Source organism: Lissotriton vulgaris, chromosome 7 (genome assembly GCF_964263255.1).
Source record: "Lissotriton vulgaris chromosome 7, aLisVul1.2, whole genome shotgun sequence".
Classification (NCBI taxonomy): domain Eukaryota; kingdom Metazoa; phylum Chordata; class Amphibia; order Caudata; family Salamandridae; genus Lissotriton; species Lissotriton vulgaris.
The window spans coordinates 362,215,060-362,237,730 of record NC_141695.1 but is presented as its reverse complement, the minus strand read 5'-3'; the positions used below and the strand labels follow the sequence as shown (position 1 = coordinate 362,237,730).

Below are 22,671 nucleotides of genomic sequence, written 5' to 3'. Positions count from 1 at the left end.
TAGATAATCGCATAAGGGCAACAAGATGTTATTCGGAGGGGGATATTGGCCCTGCTCTATAAATTCTATACCTGGATTGTTCAGTTTACTTTCTTTAATCAGAGTTGGATTATTGCTTTCCTATCTTGCTGTATTCCAGGGCCTTATTTCATGTACCTTATGGTGATAATAGTCAATGAGGTTTTAGAGAAGGTGAAGTGGGCCGCCTGGAGGTGGCACTTCCGTGGTAGAAAGAGCCCTCTTTCTGTAAGAGTTTGATGGTCACATCAGCCTGCCTACTCCTCAACGTCTACATTCTTCTGCTTGTTGAATGGGAGAGACAGCTATTGGCTTAGGTCCTAGTTCCACTATTTCTGAGCCGCAAACATTTCATGTGTGTGTGTATCCAGTTGAAGTACCCTCAATTACATTGGCAGGTTTACTCTTTAATGACATGTTTTTATTGATCAGCCTAATCAAGTGAAGAAAACTGCCACAGTATCTCTGCAGTAATGACTAGTAAGAAGAAGCAGATACATAATTCGTACTAGTAATCTTTGGACACTGGATTCTCTCAACCTCTACCCACCCCTTAGGGAGGTTCTTGGTTCAGCTTTGCGTTGGGAGCGGGACACCTGTTGAAGTAAATATTGACAATGCAGATCATTGATTCGCGGTCTGAAGATGATGGATCAGTAATCTGATGATTACATTTCTGTTGCAAGTAAACTATAGCTAGTGTGACATTGTCCAGAGTGCCCTGGCTCAGTTCCCCAACCTCACTTGCATAAAATGAATGAATGAATGAATGAATTCATTCATTCATTCATTCATTTCATTCATTAAGACAAATTTGTAGGCATGGCCTAGGCCAAAGCAAAATAAGGGATGTTAGATAATGTCTAAAGAGCATGAAGATTCTTTTTAACCTTCCTGGCTTCCTTTTATCTTGCCTTCTTTCTTTCTCTTTTTTCCTTCTTTCTATTCTTCCTTCGTTCCTTTCTTACCTTCTTTCTTTCCTGCCTTTTTTCTTCAAGCAAGAGGAAAGCAAAGAAGACAAAGGAAATTTTAGCCCAAGGCCAGAACGCTTCTTGACTTGTTGATGTTGCTCCTGCAACACACAGTCCTAGAGTGTTGCTCCTTTCCTACTTTTCAGGTTTTCGTGTAGATTTGGAAATAAACATTGTAAGAATGTAGAATGTTTGCTGTGTGTCAGGTACGAAAGCCAATCACATTGACCCCCCCACTTCCTTCCGCTTTATTTTCTCTTGAAATCATCTGAGCTGACTGTGCTTCAAATATGCATGCGAGATTGTTGTGAAAGTGTTCGAGGGGAGGGGTGGTTTTAGAATGGGAAGTGAGTCATTAGTTTTGAGAAAATGCAGCTCTCCAGTCTCCAGATCTTCACTGTTGCTTCAGAGGAGCTTCGATGGTTACTGAGGTCTGCCGGTGACAGAGGCGGCACACAATGTTCAACATGGCGCCCGCGTTCACCACCTGCCTCTTCTTTAGCTGTAAGTATCCGGCTTACCTTCTTTACTTATTGCCTTCTCACGCCTGCCGATATCCCTGATGCCAGGGCGGCAAGGGCGGTGCAAGGGGTACCATACGGCGAGCCATGACGTGTAGTACCTGCTACCCCCGCTATCCTTAATTAGTTAGTTTATGACTACTTTTGAAATACCATTTGCTTTCATTCTTATTCTCGAAATGAATGGCTCAGTTGAAAAAGCATGAAATGTTATAATTATTTTTTATAACGTACGTTATTCTACAAGTTTTCTGTTTCGTTTCTAGGGTCAAAAATACCAGGTGTTACTAATATCCAATGTGATTATACTCAATTAACAGCTCTTGGGCTAATAGTGGCGGTATCGGTGCTCCAGGTTGAGTATTGCAGAGGGATCACAAATTAATCTCCTGTGGTACACTTTGGAAATGGGTCATAACATGCAGATTTCCGCATGTCATCCTGTGATTGCAGCCTTTTCCTGGGACAAACAGCTCTGGCTTTGACCCTTCTGGGTTTGACCCTGATGGTTTGTCCATAGAAACCAATGCATTATTCCTACTTGCCTCAAAATATTCAGAGTTAGGCAAAAACGCCAGTTTCAGCCCAAACAGTGTTAGGAGCCAACTAATAATACTGCCCTGAGATGGTGAGTCGTTATGTACACATCTCAAGCCGGCGGCTAGTGGTTCACTCACTGAGTCAACTTGTTTATAACAATGTAAAGATGGCTTGATCAATTTGAGTGACAGACTCCATTCCTTTGAAGGGTGTTCTCAGTAATCTTGAGATTTTAGTACACGTTCTGTGCTTCCACTTCAAGTATTTCATTAGAACTAAGGGGAAGATTTACAAAAATATCACAATGCAGCGCAGCTCCCAAAGTTTCAGTGCTGCGTTGAGCTAGAGTAAGAGTCTAGAGAGCAACCAGATCCACCTCTACTGAGATATGTTGTCACTGCTCCTCAGATCTGGCTGTCAAGCAGGCTGCCTAAGGCCAGGTACATACCTTTGTGCCATATTACAAAGATATGTCTGCAGTATCTATCACACGTTTTATACTCAGATTAACTGAAAAATGTTTAAACATAGGATGCGTGCTGTACATTGTAGAACAAGTAAACTGGGGGCAATGCTTCAAGAATGTAAAACAGGTCCCCTGTTTTGTGCTTGCCTCAGGGAAGCGTTACATTTTGACACTAAGCCTGGTCTAACAATCTTTGTAGCTATGGCTCAAAAAACATGGGTGGTAGCTTTAGAAAGCCCAAGTACCAGCCATTGAACACCCCCTTAATGCAAAGTACTGTAAAGCAACGCAAAGCGCATTTTGCGCTACTTCAAGGGAAATGTTTCAGTGCAAGAAAAGTTTTGCGCTCGAAGGTAAATAATTTATGAAGCCTTTGTAATGCGAAAGTACAATATCTTGATGAATCTATTTCTAAATGAGGGACAGCATCATGTACATCATGCAAGTGTCTGCTAATGTAAAGCTGCATTGTAGTGCATGCATGTCCAGTCCTTCAGTATTTATTAATAATGCTTATTACAGTGCCAAAGAGACTGGGACACAGGCTGCCGCCTTATGCTACTTTCAACTTTCCATAGTGCTTATACATTCAAAGGGCAACCTCAAAGCACTGCTGAAATACTGATCCCTGCTGCTCATCCGCTTGTCAGTAGACTGCTTACTTGATCAAGGCTGCCAGGAAGGGGAACGCTTTGAGTGTCTTTTACATTTGTGATGGTCAGAGATGAGTTTGAGGTCTGATTCAAGGACATTCTTTGGAAAGCCTTCAGGGCAAAGGATCTACCTCAGCATCACTGTTTTTTTCCTGTCAGAGCTGCCAATGACCCCAATGTTAGGGCCGGATCCTACCCGGAACCTGGGGCTGCTGTTGCATGCATGACCTTGGATAACTAGGTGTGTCTAAAGATGGTTTTAATCACAAAGTTTGTGGAGACTGTAGACTTTCGTGGTTTCCCTTCTCTTTTCCACATGTAGTCTTTTCTCTGCATAGCAAGACAATTTACATGCAAATAGATCCCAGTCAATCATGCATGACCTGCAGAGTGCAGTGCCTGCTGATTGGTTCTTTGTATCATGACTCCACGCTTGTCCATGTCTGCAGACGTTTTCTCAGCTTGTTTAAATGTTGCAGAACTGTCCTATAGACAACGTCATCATGAAGGAGAAACCACAAAGGAGTGAGTCAGAGTGGCCCTTAATTCCAGATTTGTCTAGAAATCGCTTAGTTCGGGCGGGGAAATTGTGATGCAGTTGCTTAGGCTTAGGCTACTCAGAATCATAGCCAAACTGTTTTTTGAGCCAAACGGTGGTGCTGCACAGACCACAACCAGCTTGTTAAGTGTGAAAAAGGCAGCTTTATTGAAGACAGGTGCACCTTACAACAAATATCCTTGGCTTGTGCCGTACAAATCTAAACTTCACTAAATATTTACTTCCTGCCTTACCCCCGCCCCTCCCCTAAAGTTTCCCCCTTTGCAACCATTTATAACATTTATAAACCCCCAATTTTGTCTTCCCTGCAAACTCCTAAAACGTGTAACATCTTATCATTTCCTAAAGTAACTATCTACGTTACCTTCCTATGTTACTTCCCCTTCCTGCGTGTACCTGGAGTGCCATTTTCCAACAAATAAACTTAAACTGTAAACAGATCTACCAACTATTACTAAGGAGAATGCCACTCAGAAAATTCTGGCCCCAGACTTTTCTGACCCCCCAACTATGTAAGCACCCTCTGTATGTATTATTATTATTTTTTTTTTCCATATGTCCAGTGCCCTATCCAGCCCTGCCTGAGTTGCCTGCATTCTCACTCCAGTCCAGAAAGTGACAAATGTGCCCCTGTCCTTCCTATGAAATGAACAGCATTCTACTTACGCTCCGGACGTTCCACTCTCCCTACGCCCTCTCGTCACCAAGGCCTGTTACTCCACCTCCTGGCCTCATCTAGACCTTCTGGCCACTCTGCCCCCCTCCACTGCCCTTGTGCTCTGCGTTCTGTTCATATAACTGAACAAACCTGACCCCTGCTGCCCACTAGAGCCTTCTTCTTTGAGGGAACAGTGCCAACCCGTACACTGACCCAAGTCATGTCCCCCCACATGAATAAGCAAAACATTGGGACGAATGTCCCCTTCAACCATTCTGCGTAACATAAGAAACAGCTTGCCCGTACCATGCCAAGAGCAATGAAACAACAGTGAGACCAAACCCAAATTCAAGCCTTTCCCCTAGAAAAATTCACAGTGCACGCCCCTGTTACAAAGGAACGTACCCTGATCCAGATGGAGAAGTCCACCACAGCAGGCCCGCCACTGCACCTGGAAAGACACATATGTGAGACCAAGAAAATAGTGCCATGCTACCCCTTCCAATTGGTCGAGCCTCCACCCCCCATCCGTCAGCTCAACCTCCCCCCTTTCACCCCCTGCAAATCCGAAACCTGAAATGCCCCGAAGCACATCCCTGACCTCAACGTAACAAACAACACCCCTTCTTCCACGTCCCGGAATAATCTGCTGCAGGGTCCGATAAAGCCGGCCAGCAGCCCGGCTGACAATCTGGGGGCCACCGGGCCATTCACGCACCCAACCGTCCATAAGCCCTGCCGCAATCTCCCCCCGAAAACACTTAACTCCAACAGGATTTGCCCCTGAATGTTATGCCCAACCACATACCTGCCACAGATACCGTAGACCGACCACTGTCAATCATTGACAACATAAACTGCCCCCACCTGTTCCTCCCTTCTCCCTTGCCCCCAAAACTCACTGCATAACCCTCCGTCCCCAACATACCACATCCCTGCAGGAACTGGCGTCCTGCCCTTGTTCGCCTCCGTGACCAGCATATGCCACCTCTGCCACGATGAGCGAGCCGAAGCGCCCGCAACTTCAGTGACCACCCGGCCCATGCCTGGCCTGAAACCAAAGGCCATGGTCCAAACCTCTCCGCACAAAAATCTGGTAACTTCGACACCCGGGCCTCCCTGTGTGATTGTCTATTCACCCCTGTACTACTGACATGTTGACCAGTCTTTTTTTTTTTTTTTTTTTAATTTTTGGAGACCTTTATTGTGCATATTACAGAATTACAAATACTGGCCTACAACCATCCGGCCGGCCACGACATAAAGGAGCACAGATGTCAACTTTACGGCCTCCCGACGGCATCATGTTATACAACAACAATTAAGAGCAGTTACACTGGAAAGGACATGCCGCCTGGGAGAAGGATCAGTGAGGTCAAATTTAAAAAATTTTTGATGAAATAAAAACAATAAAGGATTGATACAAAGAATATCCGAGTCCACACTGTAAGTCCACATGAGTAGGCAACAATAGAATAATATCAATTTACGTAAAACTTCCATCAAGGCGACAAAACAATAGGAAAGACAAAGCGGACAGCAACAGTGAATCTCGTGCCGCGCCCCGTGCCACCCACTCCCAGCCATCCTCCGTTGCAGACCCAGAAAAGAAAACAGGAATAGAAAGCGCAGGAAAAGAAGAAAAAAGGCCCATAGTAACTAAAACATGGAAACTAAAATCTACCCCCCCACCCTGCACCAACGCGGAGGCTACGGCCTACCCCCCCCGACAATGTGCCTGTCGCCCCATAAAGAACCCGAAATATAGTTCAAGCAAAAGGAAGAAGAGAGAAAAAGAAAAATTAATAAAACGGTACCATGAAATACAGAGAGCGAGAAAAGGCCACCCTAATCTGCAGCCCTCCAAAGAACCCCCCCCTAGTGAAGCGGGAGGAGGAGCCAAACGAGTCATTCCCATTACCCCAGCCAGCAACAAAGTCCCCATACAATTTGCAGTCATTGAAACCCAATTATTAATAGAAAAGCAACTAGGGAAAAACAGTGTAACTTGTGTGACTTAAGTAAGGTTATACAACTTCCAGTCCCGGTCTCACCCGCCCAGCGATCGGCAGTACAAGTAGAATCTAGCCCTGACCCGACCTCGGACATTCCCAGGAAAGAAGCACATGAAGAAGGCCCGCCCCCACCAGGACAAAGAACCAACATGGCCGCACATCAAGGGAGAGTAACCCAATAACACAAAATGGCCAGTGAACGTCACCAATAAATCCTGTCCTCGTCGCAATCCAGTTCCATGGGCCATCGGGAAAACACAGGGCCTCCGGGTCACAGGGCAAAGGCAACAATGACAAGACTCGGGCACGAGGCCGTAACACTGTTGCAGGCGGCTTATCAACCAATCCTGGAGACAAGGGATACAACGTAGCACAGGCAAATGCTCCGGTCGGCTCATGGCAGGCGTCCTTAGAGGCAGAGGCAGTCACGAATGCACTGTCAGAGATGAAAGGCCCTGTATCCCTCGTCGGTTCGGTTGAAAATGGGGCCAGATTGGACTTGCCCTCCACATTACGATCGCCACGTAGGTCGGATGCCATCTCATCGAAACAGTCACCCAGCGCTCTAAAGCTCGAGCACATTTCCACACGGAGGCTAGTCAGGGCGGTCAGAATATCCCTGTAGGAGAGCGGTGGTCGGAGCTGCCCACAGTCGTGGTCCAGGGGGGGAGTGAGCATACCGGCTTCCAGTGCTCGTCGGGCGACACAACCCGCAGACAGGGATATGCGCGCCCCCCCATACTCTGAGGCAATCGATCCCATTCCGGTGTGCGGAACACAGAGCCAGCTACAAAGCGAGTGTAGCGCGAGCGGTCCACAACACAGGACTCCAAGCCAGTAGAGCCGAGGAAGGTCGGACTGCCGAGGCTGGGGGCTGTAGTACTACCGGCCGTCACACCGGGACAAAGTAGCAAGGATCCGCCGTTGCCCCAAAATGGCCGTGCCTTCTTTGTCCTCCACCGCCGGACACAGACAAAGGCGCATTACTCACGAGGCATCTTGAGGAGCAGTTTGACCACAGAGCTCCGTGTGCGGCAATCCTCTGCAGGCCTCCCAATCAGGCGCTCGATCCGGGGGGAGATGGCCACCTCCACAGAGTCAGCGGGTCGCGAGCAAGACTGCCGCCCCACAGCCCACCAGGAACGGGGACGGCCAGCGGCGTGGTTCTGGGGTCAGGGCTCGACTACGATTATCGCGTAGCTCCGGCCGCCGGGCGAGTTGGGAGGTCCGGGAAAAAGGAATGAAGTCAGCACAGCTGGGCGCACCGTCCGCCGTCGGAGAAGTCAGGATACGAGGCAGGATATCAGTGCGGAGGACAGGGAGCTGCCGGAGCCGGGAGCCTACGCGTCTTCACCAGTCGCCATCTTGGCTCCTCCTCCATGTTGACCAGTCTTAAGATCACCTTCCCAAGTGCCAACTCCCGGACCCATACTGTTGCGGCCGCCAGCAGTGGAACGCGTTCCCGAAAGGCAAACAACCCTTCTTCCCGTTCTTCCAGGGTTGCGGCCATTCTCCAGAGCCCCCTTCCCCTACCAGTAGGACCCAAAGCCTCCCGCCTCAGCCGCTGTTGCAGAGATCGTGACGTCCTCAGAAATGTGCACCACCTGCGCAAGTCCCAACTTAGTTCCGGCCGACAAAAGCCCGCAAGGATGGAGCATCATCAAATCTGCCACGGCACCCTCCCCAACGTCCTAAGAAACCATACCACCACCCACCACCCTAACTGTTACCTCCTGTGTGGCCAGCAACCCATCGACACACATCATATTTCCTCTTCTTCTTTTTTTTTGGGGGGGGGGGGTTCCGCAAGAACCTATACAAGCAGTACCATGGGCATCATAGAGATATACCTGCAAGGGGACACATAGTAAAATTACGCCCATCAGTAATCGACCCACATCATCATGTGCAGTTGTTTGTCAATCTACAAGCGGGCTTCTATTACCCCCACCACCAACTCAATACCAATATTTGACAACACTGTACCGGGACCTTGTGTCCACTGTGATGCCAGAGGTACCCCCATGTAACCCGTGAGCTCTAAAAACTTGTCAGTTGCTGCCGACAGTCCGCAGAACCGGGCTGTCCGCCCAGGAAAAATCCTCCAGGCAGTGTGCACCATCCCTGTCCCAGTGCGCCATGAACAAACCCCACACCGGAAACAAGCGAGAATGCTCAAATAGTGCACAGGAGATGGAGCATCCCGCGGCAATGATTTGTCTGTAAAGACTGAACCTCCAACTGTATGCCTGTCCCACCAGGAGAGGAGTGGGATCACCCTACATTGCTCGTGTCTTTCTTTGGCACCACCCAAATTGTGGAAATTATATTGCCCGGGTCTTTGTTTTGGCACCACCCCCATTGTGGAATTGAGCGGTTCGCAAATCATCGGCCCACCTAGCGGCCCGAACCGTCTCAGTCGAGCCTAAAACCCTCCTTAAGCCCCACGCAAGAGCCTGTGTCTACAGTCTGTAGATAAGATGCCAACAATCGTTCCCCAGGCCCTGGAACCTTTTTTTTTTCTTCTTTTTTTTTCTTTTCTTTTCTTTCCCCAGATACCCCTGAGCTCTGCCGTCACCCCTGCTCCCCAGGGGGTATGCTGCTGGCCCTGTTTGGAAAGCAATGAGAGCCCCTGTCTGTTACCACTGGACCATCTGCTCAGCCCATCATCCCGCCCGATAAACTGTCCCATAGCAGCGCACCAGGGGTGACTGCCAAAGCACCCAGATCCTTCATGCCTAAACTCGCAGTAATGTCCGGCCGACGCACCTTCAGTGGAACCCCCGCATGCTCCCCACCCACACCCTGTGCTATTTGCTGCATACCTCAAGCCCCCCGTGGGTGGGGCGGTTCCCAAAGGAGACGACAGATTAGCGGCAGCTGTTCAAACACCACCCCCCACCCATTATCGGCTGGTATAAATCGGTACCAATCCCCACCGCTCAGCGTCCGGGCCCCAACCTACCCACACCCAGAACTCCTCCTCCTAGTGCGAATACTCAGAGCCCCCGCACTGTACCGTGGCCCTTCGGACCACGTCCATGGATTTCAATAAAACAACGGGCCAATCTGGATATGTTCACAGTATACTCCGCCGTAGCTCAAGAAGGCAGCCGACCAGTCCTCAATGCCATGGCCACCCACGGTCTCTTGACAAGCACACACTCCTTTTCCGTGCTCCCCTTTTCACTGAAAGCTCCCATGTCGCTCCTTCGGCGCACCCACACAATCGCCTGTCCAGATCTGCTCTGCGATGGCCAGCGTAAGGTGGCCCCCCAGGGCGTTGTCATCCCCCCTGTAAGTCAAGTTCTCACCCAGGCCAGCACGGCTTTCCGTAGTTCCTTTCAAAAGCCAACTTTACCTGGCGCCACGGTCGGCATCCTGCCTGGAGTCCGCCGCCTTACCAGTGGTGAAGGGGGGGGTGCTGCCGCCACTCCATCCGCCAATGCACGCCATCTGTCCTAATCTTTCTGCAAAACTAAACATAGCATTAGTGACACCCCCCTTCCCCATCATCAACACAATCCCACTGCCATGATCCGTCCTACTTGGACTCCAGCCCGTGATCCCAACAGCAATGGGGCGTCCTCCGTGGACTCCAGCCCGTAATCTCCAAAGCAGTGGGCCGCCCTCCACGGACTCCAGCCCGTAATCCCCACAGCAATGGGCTGTCCTCCGCGGACTCCAGCCCGTACTCCCCACAGCAATGGGCCATCCTCTGCAGCCTCCAGCCCGTAATCCCACAGCCAATGGCTGTTCTTCGCAGACTCCAGCCCGTAATCTCACAGCCAAGGGCCGTCCTCCACGGACTCCAGCCCGTAATCCCCACATCAATGGGCCGGACAGCCCGTTATCCCCCACATCAATGGGCCGGACAGGCCATTATCCAACCGCACAGGGGCTGTCCCCAGGGACTCCAGCCTGCTCCATGCAACACTCTTTCAAGTCCCTCGCTGGGGTCCAGTTGCTCGCACAAGGCATAGCCTGCCCATCCTCTTGGTGGGGCGGAGCTGCATGAAACTCACCCGAGTACCGCGCCTCACTCTTGCAAGTCCCTCACTGTGGTCTGGTTGCCCACACAAGGCATAGCTCGCCCATCCTCTCGGTGGGCGGAGCCGCATGAAACTCACCTGAGTACCACGCCTGTCGCCCCTGCAAAGGAAAAGCGGAGTCTGGCATACCGGGGTTAATCCTTCTATCTGTCCCTATCACCCCTGGGTAGCCCCACCAGAACCCAACCGCTACCCGCCCCAAACCTGCAAAAACAACAGATGGCCGGCTTCCCAGTAGAGTCCACCCGACCTCGCGTCCAGCACCCCCGAAACCCGACCCAACCCCCACACTGACGCCTCCCCCCATCTTGCCCGCGCGTTCCTCCACCGCCAGCCTACAGGGACAGCTTAGATTCCCCCCCCTCCCTCCTCCCCGTCGCTCTGCCGGCCCAGGCCGAGCCCATCCTTCACCCCACAATGTGTAAGACTGGGGGGGCGTGGGACCGTGGGTAGACTCAGTACTAGATGGCATTTTTTTCACTAGCTAATTATACAGCACGAACTGGACCTGAATCGGGTATCAGAGCATCTTACATAGCTCCAGTTGCATTACAGGAGGACCCATGCATGTGTGAGGCACAAGGAGATGAAGTGATGTGCCCAAATCACAGTACGCCCCACGCCACAGTCGAGACCCAAACCCACCACGGGGAATAAACAGAGGCAGCGGCCGCATCGGTATCCGCGCCTTCCCAGGCATAAGGAATCCCAAAAACACCCTCCCTGCATTACCCTCCCAACCCGGCGCCGATGAAAGCAGATAAGGCTCCCGGGGAAAAGAGACACTTATCGGGGAAGCGCAGGCCGCGATCACTCGCAGCCCACAGTAATATATATTCCCACGGGAGGCGCTCGCCTGTGGGACCGCATGCCTCGGCCCGCGAAAGCGCTAGCACACAGTGAGCCCGGAGCTCCCTTCGCCGCGGGGGAGAATTAGGCGAGTGAAGGGTAAGGTGATTTCCTCCTCGAGTAGGCATCGTCTGCGCTGGCTACAAGTGGGGAGCATTACACAGCACCCGATTAGTCGTCGCTGCAGCCAAAACGCCAAGCCGTTCAGACAGACATAATTTACCGCCTGAACAAACAACATTTGCTCACCCTATCTAACCCCCTGGCCGGCTGCCTTGTCACCCCACCGAAATTGTGGCTGGTGACCTAAAATGGCCGTATACATATCCCCCAGCCCAAAAGTAGCCCAAAAAGCCCAATTGGGCTCCAGGCTGCACCACTGGCCCAAAAATCCCCGGGGGAGGCAGGCCTCCCGTTGGTCGGATACCGCCCTCCCCCCCCCCCCCCAAAAGAACTAATATGAAGCATAAGTTTTGCAGAAGCATTTTTTTTTGTGTTAAACATCAGGATCTCTGAAACGGAAGTTGCCACAAAACCCAGAGAATTCAGACTCACGCTCTGACGTGAAAAACAGCACGAAGTTACAATGCTTTCCTAGACCTTCGTGAACACCGCTATAATGTGTTATTCCACCGACAGTTTGCACCTGCTGCCAGGAAGTGTTCCCTGGGTGAAATATTGTGTAAAACCGCGTGGGACTCTGCACAATAAGCCTCATTTCTGCATGGGATTCTCCAGATACTCATAATGCCCATTACCATGCAGCAGAAAGAAAACTCATCCCTAATATTACAGGTTTCACGAACTGGGACCAATCCTCGAAAGTCTGCCTTTATACTGATAATTTCCTAATTTATGACCGTGTTCTATTTAGATTCAGTAAATCTTTGAACTACCACACATACAATACATTTTTAGCTATAATCCCACTACAAAACGATTTTCGGAAATTTCCAAATAAATTACTGGTAATCTTCAACTTTAGAGGTCTTACTCTTCTTCATCAGAACTCTTCCCCGATGAGGAAGATTACCCATCAGTCTTCTAAATTGGTCTGAAATCCAGCCCCACCAACAAGAAAGTGTACTTCAAGAGGTGTTAGTCATCCAGCATACCCCTTAGCACACCGCCCCCTCAGCGCCTTGAGACCCTAACGGGTGAGTAGCGCGCTATACAAATTCTATTGATTGATTGATTGGATAGATTTGCAGAGTATCTCAACCATCCCCTCTTGATTCAATGACTTTGTTCCCTACTCATTTGTTAGTGCAACCGAGAATCATTCCAGTCTCACAACATTTTGCTTGGTTGATTTGTATCCTTCTTGCTCATCTTGCTTGCATTCAGGCAACTACTCTTTTCTTTTGCTTTAATATGGGAATACATGTGTTTTCTTGCTCTCACTGCGAGTGCTGCTTCCTAATTTATTCACCTGCTTCCTCACTCTTCGTGTTGTTTTCCCACTGCTTACCTTTTGCATTGCCTCCACTAATCCTCCGATCCAGCTCCTTTTAAAAAAAATATCTCACACCCTGTTGCTCTTCTCTTTTGGTGTCACAGGGCCTACTCCCACTTCATATTTTTAGGTCTTGCCTAGGCAGCACATGCGCTGTCTCTTCAAGACATACTGTATCGAGAATGGGTCACTGATAGAATGTAGATAACATAGTATCGATGTTAAAAATCCATACTAATATAATGAAGAGAGAGCCCAAACCTTTGAGGCGGGTAATCTCAGGAAACACAGCCCCAATCACAACACCCAATACAGCGTTGGAAAGGGCAGTTGCAGCAGAAGGACATAGGCTAAGTAGACGCCCACCATATACATTTAAAAGGTAAAAGAACCGTGCCAGCTAAGTAGTCCCTTGTGGGCGTGTCTGCGTTGTGCTGTGGGCATGTGCTGGGGGCGTGACAAACGTTGGGGGCGTATGGTACGTTCCGCCCTTCATGCCATGTCTCATATCGTGTGCTGTGGGCGTGTGCTGGGGGCGTGTGCGGGGCGCAGGATTACGGGAAAAAAAGCAAGCGTTGTGCCCAATATTTCATTGTTTTTTCTTCCCAGGTTCTGTACATTCCAGCTCCGAGTGTCCACCCTGCTCCCTTTAAATACCCCTGCACCCGATAATCCTAACCCACCATTACTCCTTAAAATACCCCAACACCCTTAAACACTAACCCATCTTAACCCTATAAATATACCCTGTACCCCAAAACCCAAACCTATCCCTAAACCCTAAAAATACCCCTGTACCCCAAAACCCAAACCTAGCCCTGAACCCTAAAAATACCCTGTACCCCAAAACCCAAACCTACCCCTGAACCCTAAATACCCCTGTACTCCAAAACACAAAACTAGCCATGAATCCTTAAAATAAACCTGTACCCCAAAACCCAAACCTACCCCTGAACCCTAAAAATACACCTGTACCCCCAAACCCAAACCTAACCCTGAACCATAAAAATAACCCTGTGCCCCAAAACCTTAACCTACCACTGAACCCTAAAATACCCCTGTATCCCCAAACCCAAACCTAGCCCTGAACCATAAAAATAACCCGGTACCCCAAAACCCAAACCTACCCCTGAACCCTAAAATACCCCTGTACCCCAAACCTAGTCCTCAACCCTATAAATACCCCTGTACCTCAAAACCCAAACCTACCCCAGAACACTAAAAATATCCCTGTACCCCAAAATCCAAACCTAGCCCTGAACCCTAAAAATACCCCTGTACCCCAAACCCCAAACCTACCCCTGAACCCTAAAATACCCTTATACCCCAAAACCCAAACCTATCCCTGAACCCTTAAAATACCCCTGTACCCCAAAACCCAAACCTACCCCTGGACCTTAAAAATACCCCTGTACCCCAAACCTAGCCCTGAACCATAAAAATACCCCTGTACCCCAAAACCCAAACCTACCCCTGAACCCTAAAATGCCCCTGTACCCCAAAACCCAAACCTATCCCTAAACCCTAAAATTACCCCTGTACCCCATAACCCAAAACTATATCTGAACCCTTAAAATACCCAAACACCCGAAAACATATACCTCAGTACCCCAAAACATATACCCCTATACCCATACTTACCATATCCAAACATTAAAAAAAAACATGCTTTTACCATTCATGCATTTACAACTAATTTCGTTGTAAATGTATGCGTGGTAAAAGCATATAAAATGTAATGCCATGCGTTATAATGTAATTGCAGAGTCATGGTACTTTCGTAATGAAAGTATGCAGAGTGTTGGTATGAGTAAAGAAAGTTGCTGAATAATGGGTGTTTACCCTCCCCGGGTAAGTACATTGGTGGCACGGCGGCCCACATCTCCAGCAACATACTCATATTTTTTCACCACTGATTTGAAAAATGCACAGGTCTCTCTCATTGATGGCCAGCACCGTCATACACTTTTAGACACACCTCCCGCCACAAGTTCTAGAATTGCGAACATTAGAGCTGAGGAGCTACGTTCGAATCTCGGCATCAGGTCAACATCCTGTGATTCCAGGCAAATCGCTTTGTCTCCCCGTGCCTACCACAAGTGAATGTGTTCTTTTGTAATGTAAATTGTGCTCATGCCATGTTGTCAAGTTCGCGCTATATAATATTGCAAGGAAAAATAAAGTAGAGAAACGAGTTCACACACTACTGAACGCACACTCTTAGGTGCATCAGCAGTGCACTGTGAATCAGAGCGTTTCACAGGCCTGTCACAGATAAGAAATGCTATCAAAACGAAATCATACAAAATAATCTACTACTGGCCGGCAGCAATTCATACCCGGACAACGTCGGGACGGGCTGCTAGTATCGAATAAAAAAATATAGACTACAAAACTATCAAATCAAAAATATTGATGTAGAACTTAAATAATAAAGATAAACACACAAATATAATAATTTATGCATATATATATATATATATATTAACTTTAAAATAATTACTAAACTATTATCTTTCATTTATTTTAAACTGTTAAAATTGTATTAAAAAAACAAATATATATATATATATGTATATATCAATCATTTAAAATATTTAAAAATCTATAATATATTAAAACATTCAATTATTAAAAAATATTTAAACTTCTTTTTAAACTAAATCTGGCTTTTCTGGTCAGAGCCTGCCTTGTATCTGTTGCAACGTCCTCGTACTGTCTCTACCGGAGTACGAGGACGGTGCAACAGGTACAAGGTAGGCTCTGACCAGAAAAGCTGGTCACCCCCTTACCGCTTCACTCTTGGAAGCATTGGCTGCAAAATCTAAGCGCATATATGAAGGGAATCCCCTCTCACACTTAGAGAAACACCTTAGTGAGTGTAACACATAGCCTGGATTACACTCCTTTTTAACCTGCACTACACTCTATTTTAAAAGGTCCTGAGGAAAGCCAGATTTAGTTTAAGGCACTAGCTGAAACATGTCGACCAACTGATGGATGTAGGAGGTAGTAACTCACCTCCCTTAAACATCCCCAAGCCTTATTTTAACCGCTGACGGGGGCCCCAGTTATTAACATTTAATTTACCCTTGGGTACTGGGACCCTCGCCAAGCCGTTTTAACTCACACTTCACTTTACACCTCACACTGCACTCTCAGTAAAATACCAGCTCCGCTGTAATCAGGCATCGCAGCACACCCGGGACACATTAGGTGTCACCGGGTGGGCCCGATGATGAAGCATGCCACCAACCAGGTTGGTGGGTGAGGGCTTCATGAACTCACCAATGAGGTGCCCATGACAAATCTAATCAGAGTCCTAACAATATTGGTCATATTTAAGCTAGTCTCTTTTGATAACACATATAAACTACGGGGACTCGGACTAGCTTTCTAGTTCTCTCTCTCTCTCTTGATACGCGTGGCTTTTATAGTTTCCTTTCTCTCGTGCGTAGTTAATTAGCGGTGCATGCAAAATAGCTCAAACAATTTTTAAAAACAAATATAGTCATATAATACTGTGAATTTTGAGTCTTTGATGTGAAGTAACACCAACTTGATCAGACGAGCGCGCTCAGGAATCGAATGAAACAATCCTGGCTCGCATAGACCATCAATGTCAAATAAAAGTTTTAAAAGCGAAGAAACAAATAATTCGATCTTCGCACGTTTCTTGACAATTACTAATAAAATGGAAAGGTCTCACCGAGTCTCTGGACCCTGTACAACGTTTCCAGACATTTCCGAAAATCTGAACGTGAATAAAAAAACAGGAAGACGTCTTCTTTTTTTTATGCGATGGCTGCAGGCTTCATGAGTCGCTAAATTAATGAAGAAAGTTGCGGAGGCTCGTGCATGTTGAAAATAATTTATTTACACAGAAGGAGAGAAGACGAGTTCAATCTAAAAGGGGCCCAGAGAGAAACTGCCTGCCATGGAATCCGAGTGGTTCAGATTCCATGACAGAGCGGAGTTCTAGGCACGCATCACTACAACTCCTAACTTTAGGACTCCTAAATGCCTTCTGTGAATACCGAAAGTCTTAAAGTTAGGATTTTTCTTAGTTTAGGAGTAGTATAGTTAGGAGTCCTAATTTTAGGACTCCTAAATACCTTCTTTGAATACTGAAAGTCTTAAAGTTAGGAATTTTCTCAGTTTAGGAGTAGTAAAGTTAGGACTCCTAACTTCAGGACTCCTAAATGACTTCTGTGAATACCGAAAAGAGTAAGGGCCTTCTGTGAATACCAAAATGAGTAAGTGCCTTCTGTGAATACCAAAAGGGTAGAAAGTTTAGGATTTTGTCTTAAGTTAGTTCTGTGAATCGGGCCCCATGTTTTTAACAATAATATTTTTGCAAACGATATTAAACACTTCAATATTTTAAAAATCAATATTACTTACCTTAATATTTCTAAACCATGATATTTAAACTCAATATTTGTGCAGCTCAATATTTTTTATTCAATATTCTGTCTCTGTACCATCTAGAATATGAGCTCTACGGACCACCAATCTTTACAATTGGCTCTTTTTACACTTTTTCCTAAATTGTTCTTTTCCTTTGGTTAAAATGCTCAGTAGTCCCTCTTTTTGTGATTTTGCTCTTACTCATCGTGTTATTTATAAATTCAGGAGCATTCTTTTTTCTTTTTGCTTCTTTAGGCTGAGGAACTACTCCCTGCCCACACTTGCTCCCTCTCCTCGGGCTGTAGCTGCCTTCTCCTCCACCCTCCCTATTTTGAAAAGCTGCTATTCTTATATGCGAAGGCTTGCTCCCTCTCCTGAACTGCACCTCCTGCTTGGCGGTCTCTTTTCTTCCCCTGCAGACCGCATGATGCTGCTGTTCCCCTCCCCTTGTTATTTTAGCCTTTTTGCACTTTTTGATGTCGGCTTCTTATGGTAAGATATTTGTTTTATTTTGGGCTTCCCTTTAAGGGATATTGGACTTGTTGAAGTTTTGAAGAGGGGAAAGCAAATCTGAGACAATCAGATGTTTAAAGACCCTTTGCTGGGAGGCAAGTCTAACTGGGGATTTTGTGTGATTTGCAGCATCTTTTGACAACACTTGACAACACAAATCAACAGTAAAGCTGTTTCTTTATTATTTTACACAGTGTGTATGGCGAATGGCATCGTTTTAAAGTTGTGATGCAGCCGAACTTGTTTCCTACCATAGTTGCAGTGTGTGTCCGGAAACCGTGATTATTTGAATTGAAATATTTTTTCTCTATCTTCCACTTCAATACCTGCAAATATTCACATGACCTTGGGGAATTTGCAGTATCAAAGCAGCAAAGCACACCATTTCACACTGAATTTATTTATTTATTTGAATAGTTTTATAGAGCACAAACAAGAGTGCTGTACAGAATGCTGTACAGAATTGGCAAAAGCAAGGGTACAAACACAATGGGCCAGAAGGAGAAGGTTACAACAGTCGGGGTAAGTAGACCAGGTTAAGGGTTGTGGGTATCAGCGGTGCCCTAAAGCACAAAGAGCAAAATAACATAAAAACGCATACAGTAAAATGCACCAGTGTAGTGCAACAAGAATCCGAATATTAACACACAAGAGCATGATCACAAGTTGATGCTGTTAAAGTGCCCAAGAGCTTGCAAGCAAAATAACATAGAAGCACACAATAAAAGGCACCGGTGTAGTACAACAAGCTTCAGAGTATTAACAAAAACAAGAGCATGATCACAGGTTGATGATGTTAAAGTTAGTTCAAGAGTAGCCGTTTGACAAGTTTCTTGAAGAATGCAGTGGAAGGATTGAATCTAACCTCGGAGGGCAGGGAGTTCCAGATTCTCAGAGCAAGGCCAGTGAAAGCACGATTGTAAGATCTTTTCTTTTTGAAACTTGGAGGTTTCAAGAGGAGGCTGGGTCTACTTCTAAGATTCTGGCTAGAGCCCGAAAGTTTAAGCTTATTTACCAGGTAGATCGGGGTGTTGTAGTGGATGGCTTTGTGAGTCAGGCAGGCTATCTTGAATCTGATTCTAGCTTATATAGTTAGCCAATTTAGTTGCAAATGGTCAGGGGAGATGTGGTCATGCTTTCTAGAGCATGTGATGAGTCTAGCCGATGGGTTCAGAGTAGCTTTGCGTGGGGCCAAGATAGCTTTGGGGAGTCCAGCAAGGGTCACCAGACAATATTCTAGTCTATAGATAATCATGGATTGAACCGCCGGTTGAGGTCTTCAGGGTGGAGGAAAGGTTTGATTCTCTTAAGGGTATTGAGTTGGAAGTTGGCTCCCCTAATAGTAGCACTGATGTGCGCTTGCATGTTTAAGTGTTTATCCAAAGTGATACCTAAGGATTTGGCAGAGTTACAACATGAGGGGTGCAGTTCAGAGCAGTGAGTCGTTTAAGCCAGTCTAGGGTAGAAGCCGAGTGATTAGGTGGGGAGATCAATAGAAAATCCATTTTGAGAGTATTTAATAGCAGATGGTTCAGTGCTAACTATTGTTGGGTTTGTGCAAGTGCAACGTTTTTATGTCCTCTTGAGATGAGATATTCAAGTGCATGTCATCCGCATACATGTGATAGCGAAATTTTGCAAGGTTCAGAATGACAGAGAGTGGTTTCATAAAAAAGTTGAAGAGAGTGGGTAAGTGCGCGGATCCTTGGGTTCACTCCAATCATGACAGGGGTACCGGATGCAAGGCAGTGATTAACTTTGATCCTTTGCGTGCGGTTATGCAGGAACGGAGCAAACCAATTTAGGACCGGGCACGAGAGACCCATCCTGTGTTCAAGAAGATAAATCAGGTTTTTATGTTTGATGGTATCAAAGGCTGAAGACAGATCCAGAAGGATCAGGAGACAAGGGACATTTTGGTCAAGGGCTCTCAAGGCGTCATCAACAATGTATGTTAGTACCGTTTCAGTACTCTGGCCTGATCTGAAACCTGACTGATGGGGATCAAGGAGTTGGTATGTTTCAATGTGGTTGCAGAGCTGCGAGTGGACACATTTTTCAAGCAATTTAGCTAGTGTCATAATGCTGGTTATAGGTCGGAAGTGGTTCGGATCAGATATATTTGCATTGGGCTTTAAGGGAAGGGGGTCACTTGTCCAACCATTAGGCAGTCCCGAATCTTTCCCTGTAAGAGGGATTCTTGAATGCTCCTGGACCAAAGAGGGAGAATGGCTGATCTGAAAGTTTAAAAAGCTTAGCAGGTAAAGGATCACAGAAATGTTTGTATGGTTTAAGGGAAGCCATGTTGTGTAGGAGCTCTGTGACATCTGGAAGGAGAAAGGAATTCCAAGAGGCGTTGTTTTTGAGAGAGCGTCCCAAGGGTGAGGATATGGTTGAGAAAATGGCCAGCTCAGCTGCTCCAGCAGAAAGTTTTGTAGGTCTCAGAGTTGGGGTGACAGGTAGTAGCTCCAACTTGATTTTTCAGTTTTTTTAAAGAAGTGAGCTGTGAAATCATCACCACTAGGGAGCAGGGATACTGTATGATTGGTTAGTGTGTTCCATTTTTTTTTTAAAGAGTTTCTTGGGTCTATGTTTGGCTCCATCCAGGTGAGTTCCGAAGTGGTCTATTTTAGCCAGGCAGATGTGAATAGCACCTTGTAACACAAGCTGGAAACATCACGTGAAGTAACACTTGTGTGTGCTTGGTGCTACGTAACCCCCTTTCCCCCAACCCTCCTGTGCTGTTATTTGCCTACAGGGGCAGTCTGTGCCTAACACCCTCACTCACCATGCTTAAAAGGACAGTCTGCCCCCGCAGTTCACGCTCACTTCACAGAGCTCTTGCGGGACATGCAACTCCTACAAAGACAATCCTATGGCAAACCACTGTTTGTTGTTTTCTGTTGTGTTGCTGGAGGGTTCGGGAGCTGCCATCTGAAGGTCTGGGATGGCTGAGAAAGGTATGGCTTCACCCCGTCGCTCACAGGGGTTTGACATTACTGCCTCATGCACCGGAGTGCTCATGTTTTTGGTTTTTGAAATTCGTGGGAATCAATCACAGAGTTAACCTGACAGCAAACCTGTAATGTATATGTAGAAGACTGGCGAGTAAACACCTGTTTATAAGTCATTTCATACCATATTGCATCTTTGCGCACACTACCTGTACTATGCCGTGTTTCAGTTTCTAATGTATCCTTCAATTTTCAGGGAGGCTGGTGCTGGTACAGAACCCAGTTTGGCATGTTCTGTGGGACGGCACACACCAACAAGCCATGTGCTTCCCACAACCAAGCCTTGAGGCTTGTTTTGTTTATGGAGGCAAAGGTGGGGGGTTTCATTCTGCAAGCTAGCACGTAGCATGTGGTTGGCAATGCACCTTGTATCAAGCACAAACACTGCAGCAGTGCACACACACTGCACGGAGTGCGTGCAAAGGAGCATGTGTGTTTGTGCAGACTGTGGCACTGGTCTCCAAACAACATAAATGGTGTTATCTGGAGCACGCAACATGTTGAAGGGCACACTATGAAAGGGGCAAGCAGAATATCCAGAACAATGCCAATGTAAAACTCCAGTGCACAATGTGGGCAGTTTCCTATAAAAAACGAATTGAATGAAAAAATGTACTCAGAGCTAACGTTTCTTATCACATGCATGATTGTGTGCTTAATTTAACACCAGTCTGTCTCTGCGCTGGCTCATTAATGGCATGTGTGTGGTGAGGGCAGTGGGCTGGACACACATCGCACTGCCTTCCTTCTTATATCTTGAAAGTGGCATTAATGTCCCCTTCTTAATTATGAGTGTGTAAGCAAAGAACATTATAAAATGGCTTTGCTCACTTACTACAAAAATATAAAAACGGTGCGTAAACATCAAATTGTCATGCAGTTGGAACAATCGGGCAACTTTTCCAAAATGCTTTTTCAGATCCTAAAACTCTTGATACTGAAGAAGAACCCACTCAATCTCTCTGTGATAACATTTCAGATAACTTCACCGAAAAAATAGAAGACATTTATAGCAAAATAGTCTCTTCTGTCACACAAAAAGATGATGTGGATATCAACCAATTCCAATTCCAATTCCAAAAATTCTTTATTTCGGCCACATGGGCCATAAAAGATGCAATAAAATACAATACATATGTTTAAAACACAATATTTACATGTAAAAGTTCTACTGGACCCACATGGGGTAGGGAATGCAAGGTAGTACTAGTTCAGGGGGACATTTTCTTCCTTATTATCCATGCTGCCATTAAGAATTTTGACACAGCAAAAACAATATGGCCCAGAGTGTTAGTTTTCATGACCCTGTAGGCCTGCAAGTATTTCCTGAAGCCCAGGTTCCGACACAACGGTGCTATCCAACGCTTCCTGGGACTCTGATAAGCGTGGCAAACAAACATTATGTGTAGGTCGTCTTCATCCTGGGCTTTACAGCATGGGCAAAGTTTGTCACCCCCTGAGAACCATTTGAAGGTAAATACTTTGGTGGGGAGTGTACCAAACCTCCATTGGAGGAACAGTTTCCTTGCCAAGAGGGGAAAAATAAAATCCATAAAGGGTTCAAAAGCATAAGAATTTTTGGCTTCCATAAAACGTCCCGTCAAGGTGCCGCTATTATGAGCATTGTCCATGTCAGCGAGGTTTTTGTTTTTGTACAGCTGTGCAAGAGTTTTACGCGTGATCCTTTGACAGCCCTGGGCTGGATCATCCCATAAGTCTGGCAAGTTCAAGCTAAACAGTTCCGCCTTGATAAAAGCCAGCCAGGGAATTTTACTGTTAACATTCAGCCTCATTACATGAATGAGGTCTTGTCTGTAGTGATGCAGTTCCTCGGTGGTCCATATCCGATGCCAAAACTTCACGGGTTTCGACAGGAGGTCTTCGACAATAGAGGGAAGGCCCAAGTCGAGTCTTAAGGGGAGGAGTGGCGTACCTTGCGGGAGAGCAAGTAAGCATCTCAGGAAACTATTTTCCAC

At 46.7% G+C, this 22,671-nt stretch overlaps 1 protein-coding gene across 3 annotated transcripts in view; it reads left to right on the top strand.

The window, feature by feature from the left end:
- The first annotated feature begins 1,352 nt into the window (after window positions 1-1,352).
- Window positions 1,353-22,671, top strand: part of LOC147701646 (osteoclast-associated immunoglobulin-like receptor) — a 909,258-nt gene continuing 887,939 nt past the window's right edge. For 2 of the 3 annotated variants that reach the window (XM_086930268.1, XM_086930266.1), the window contains exon 1: window positions 1,383-1,493. In XM_086930268.1, coding sequence (XP_086786394.1) covers window positions 1,448-1,493 — 46 coding nt within the window. In that variant the 5' untranslated portion in view covers window positions 1,383-1,447. Of the gene's footprint in view, window positions 1,494-22,671 lie in introns of all 3 variants that reach the window. The other variant, XM_086930267.1, reaches the window with a different exon arrangement.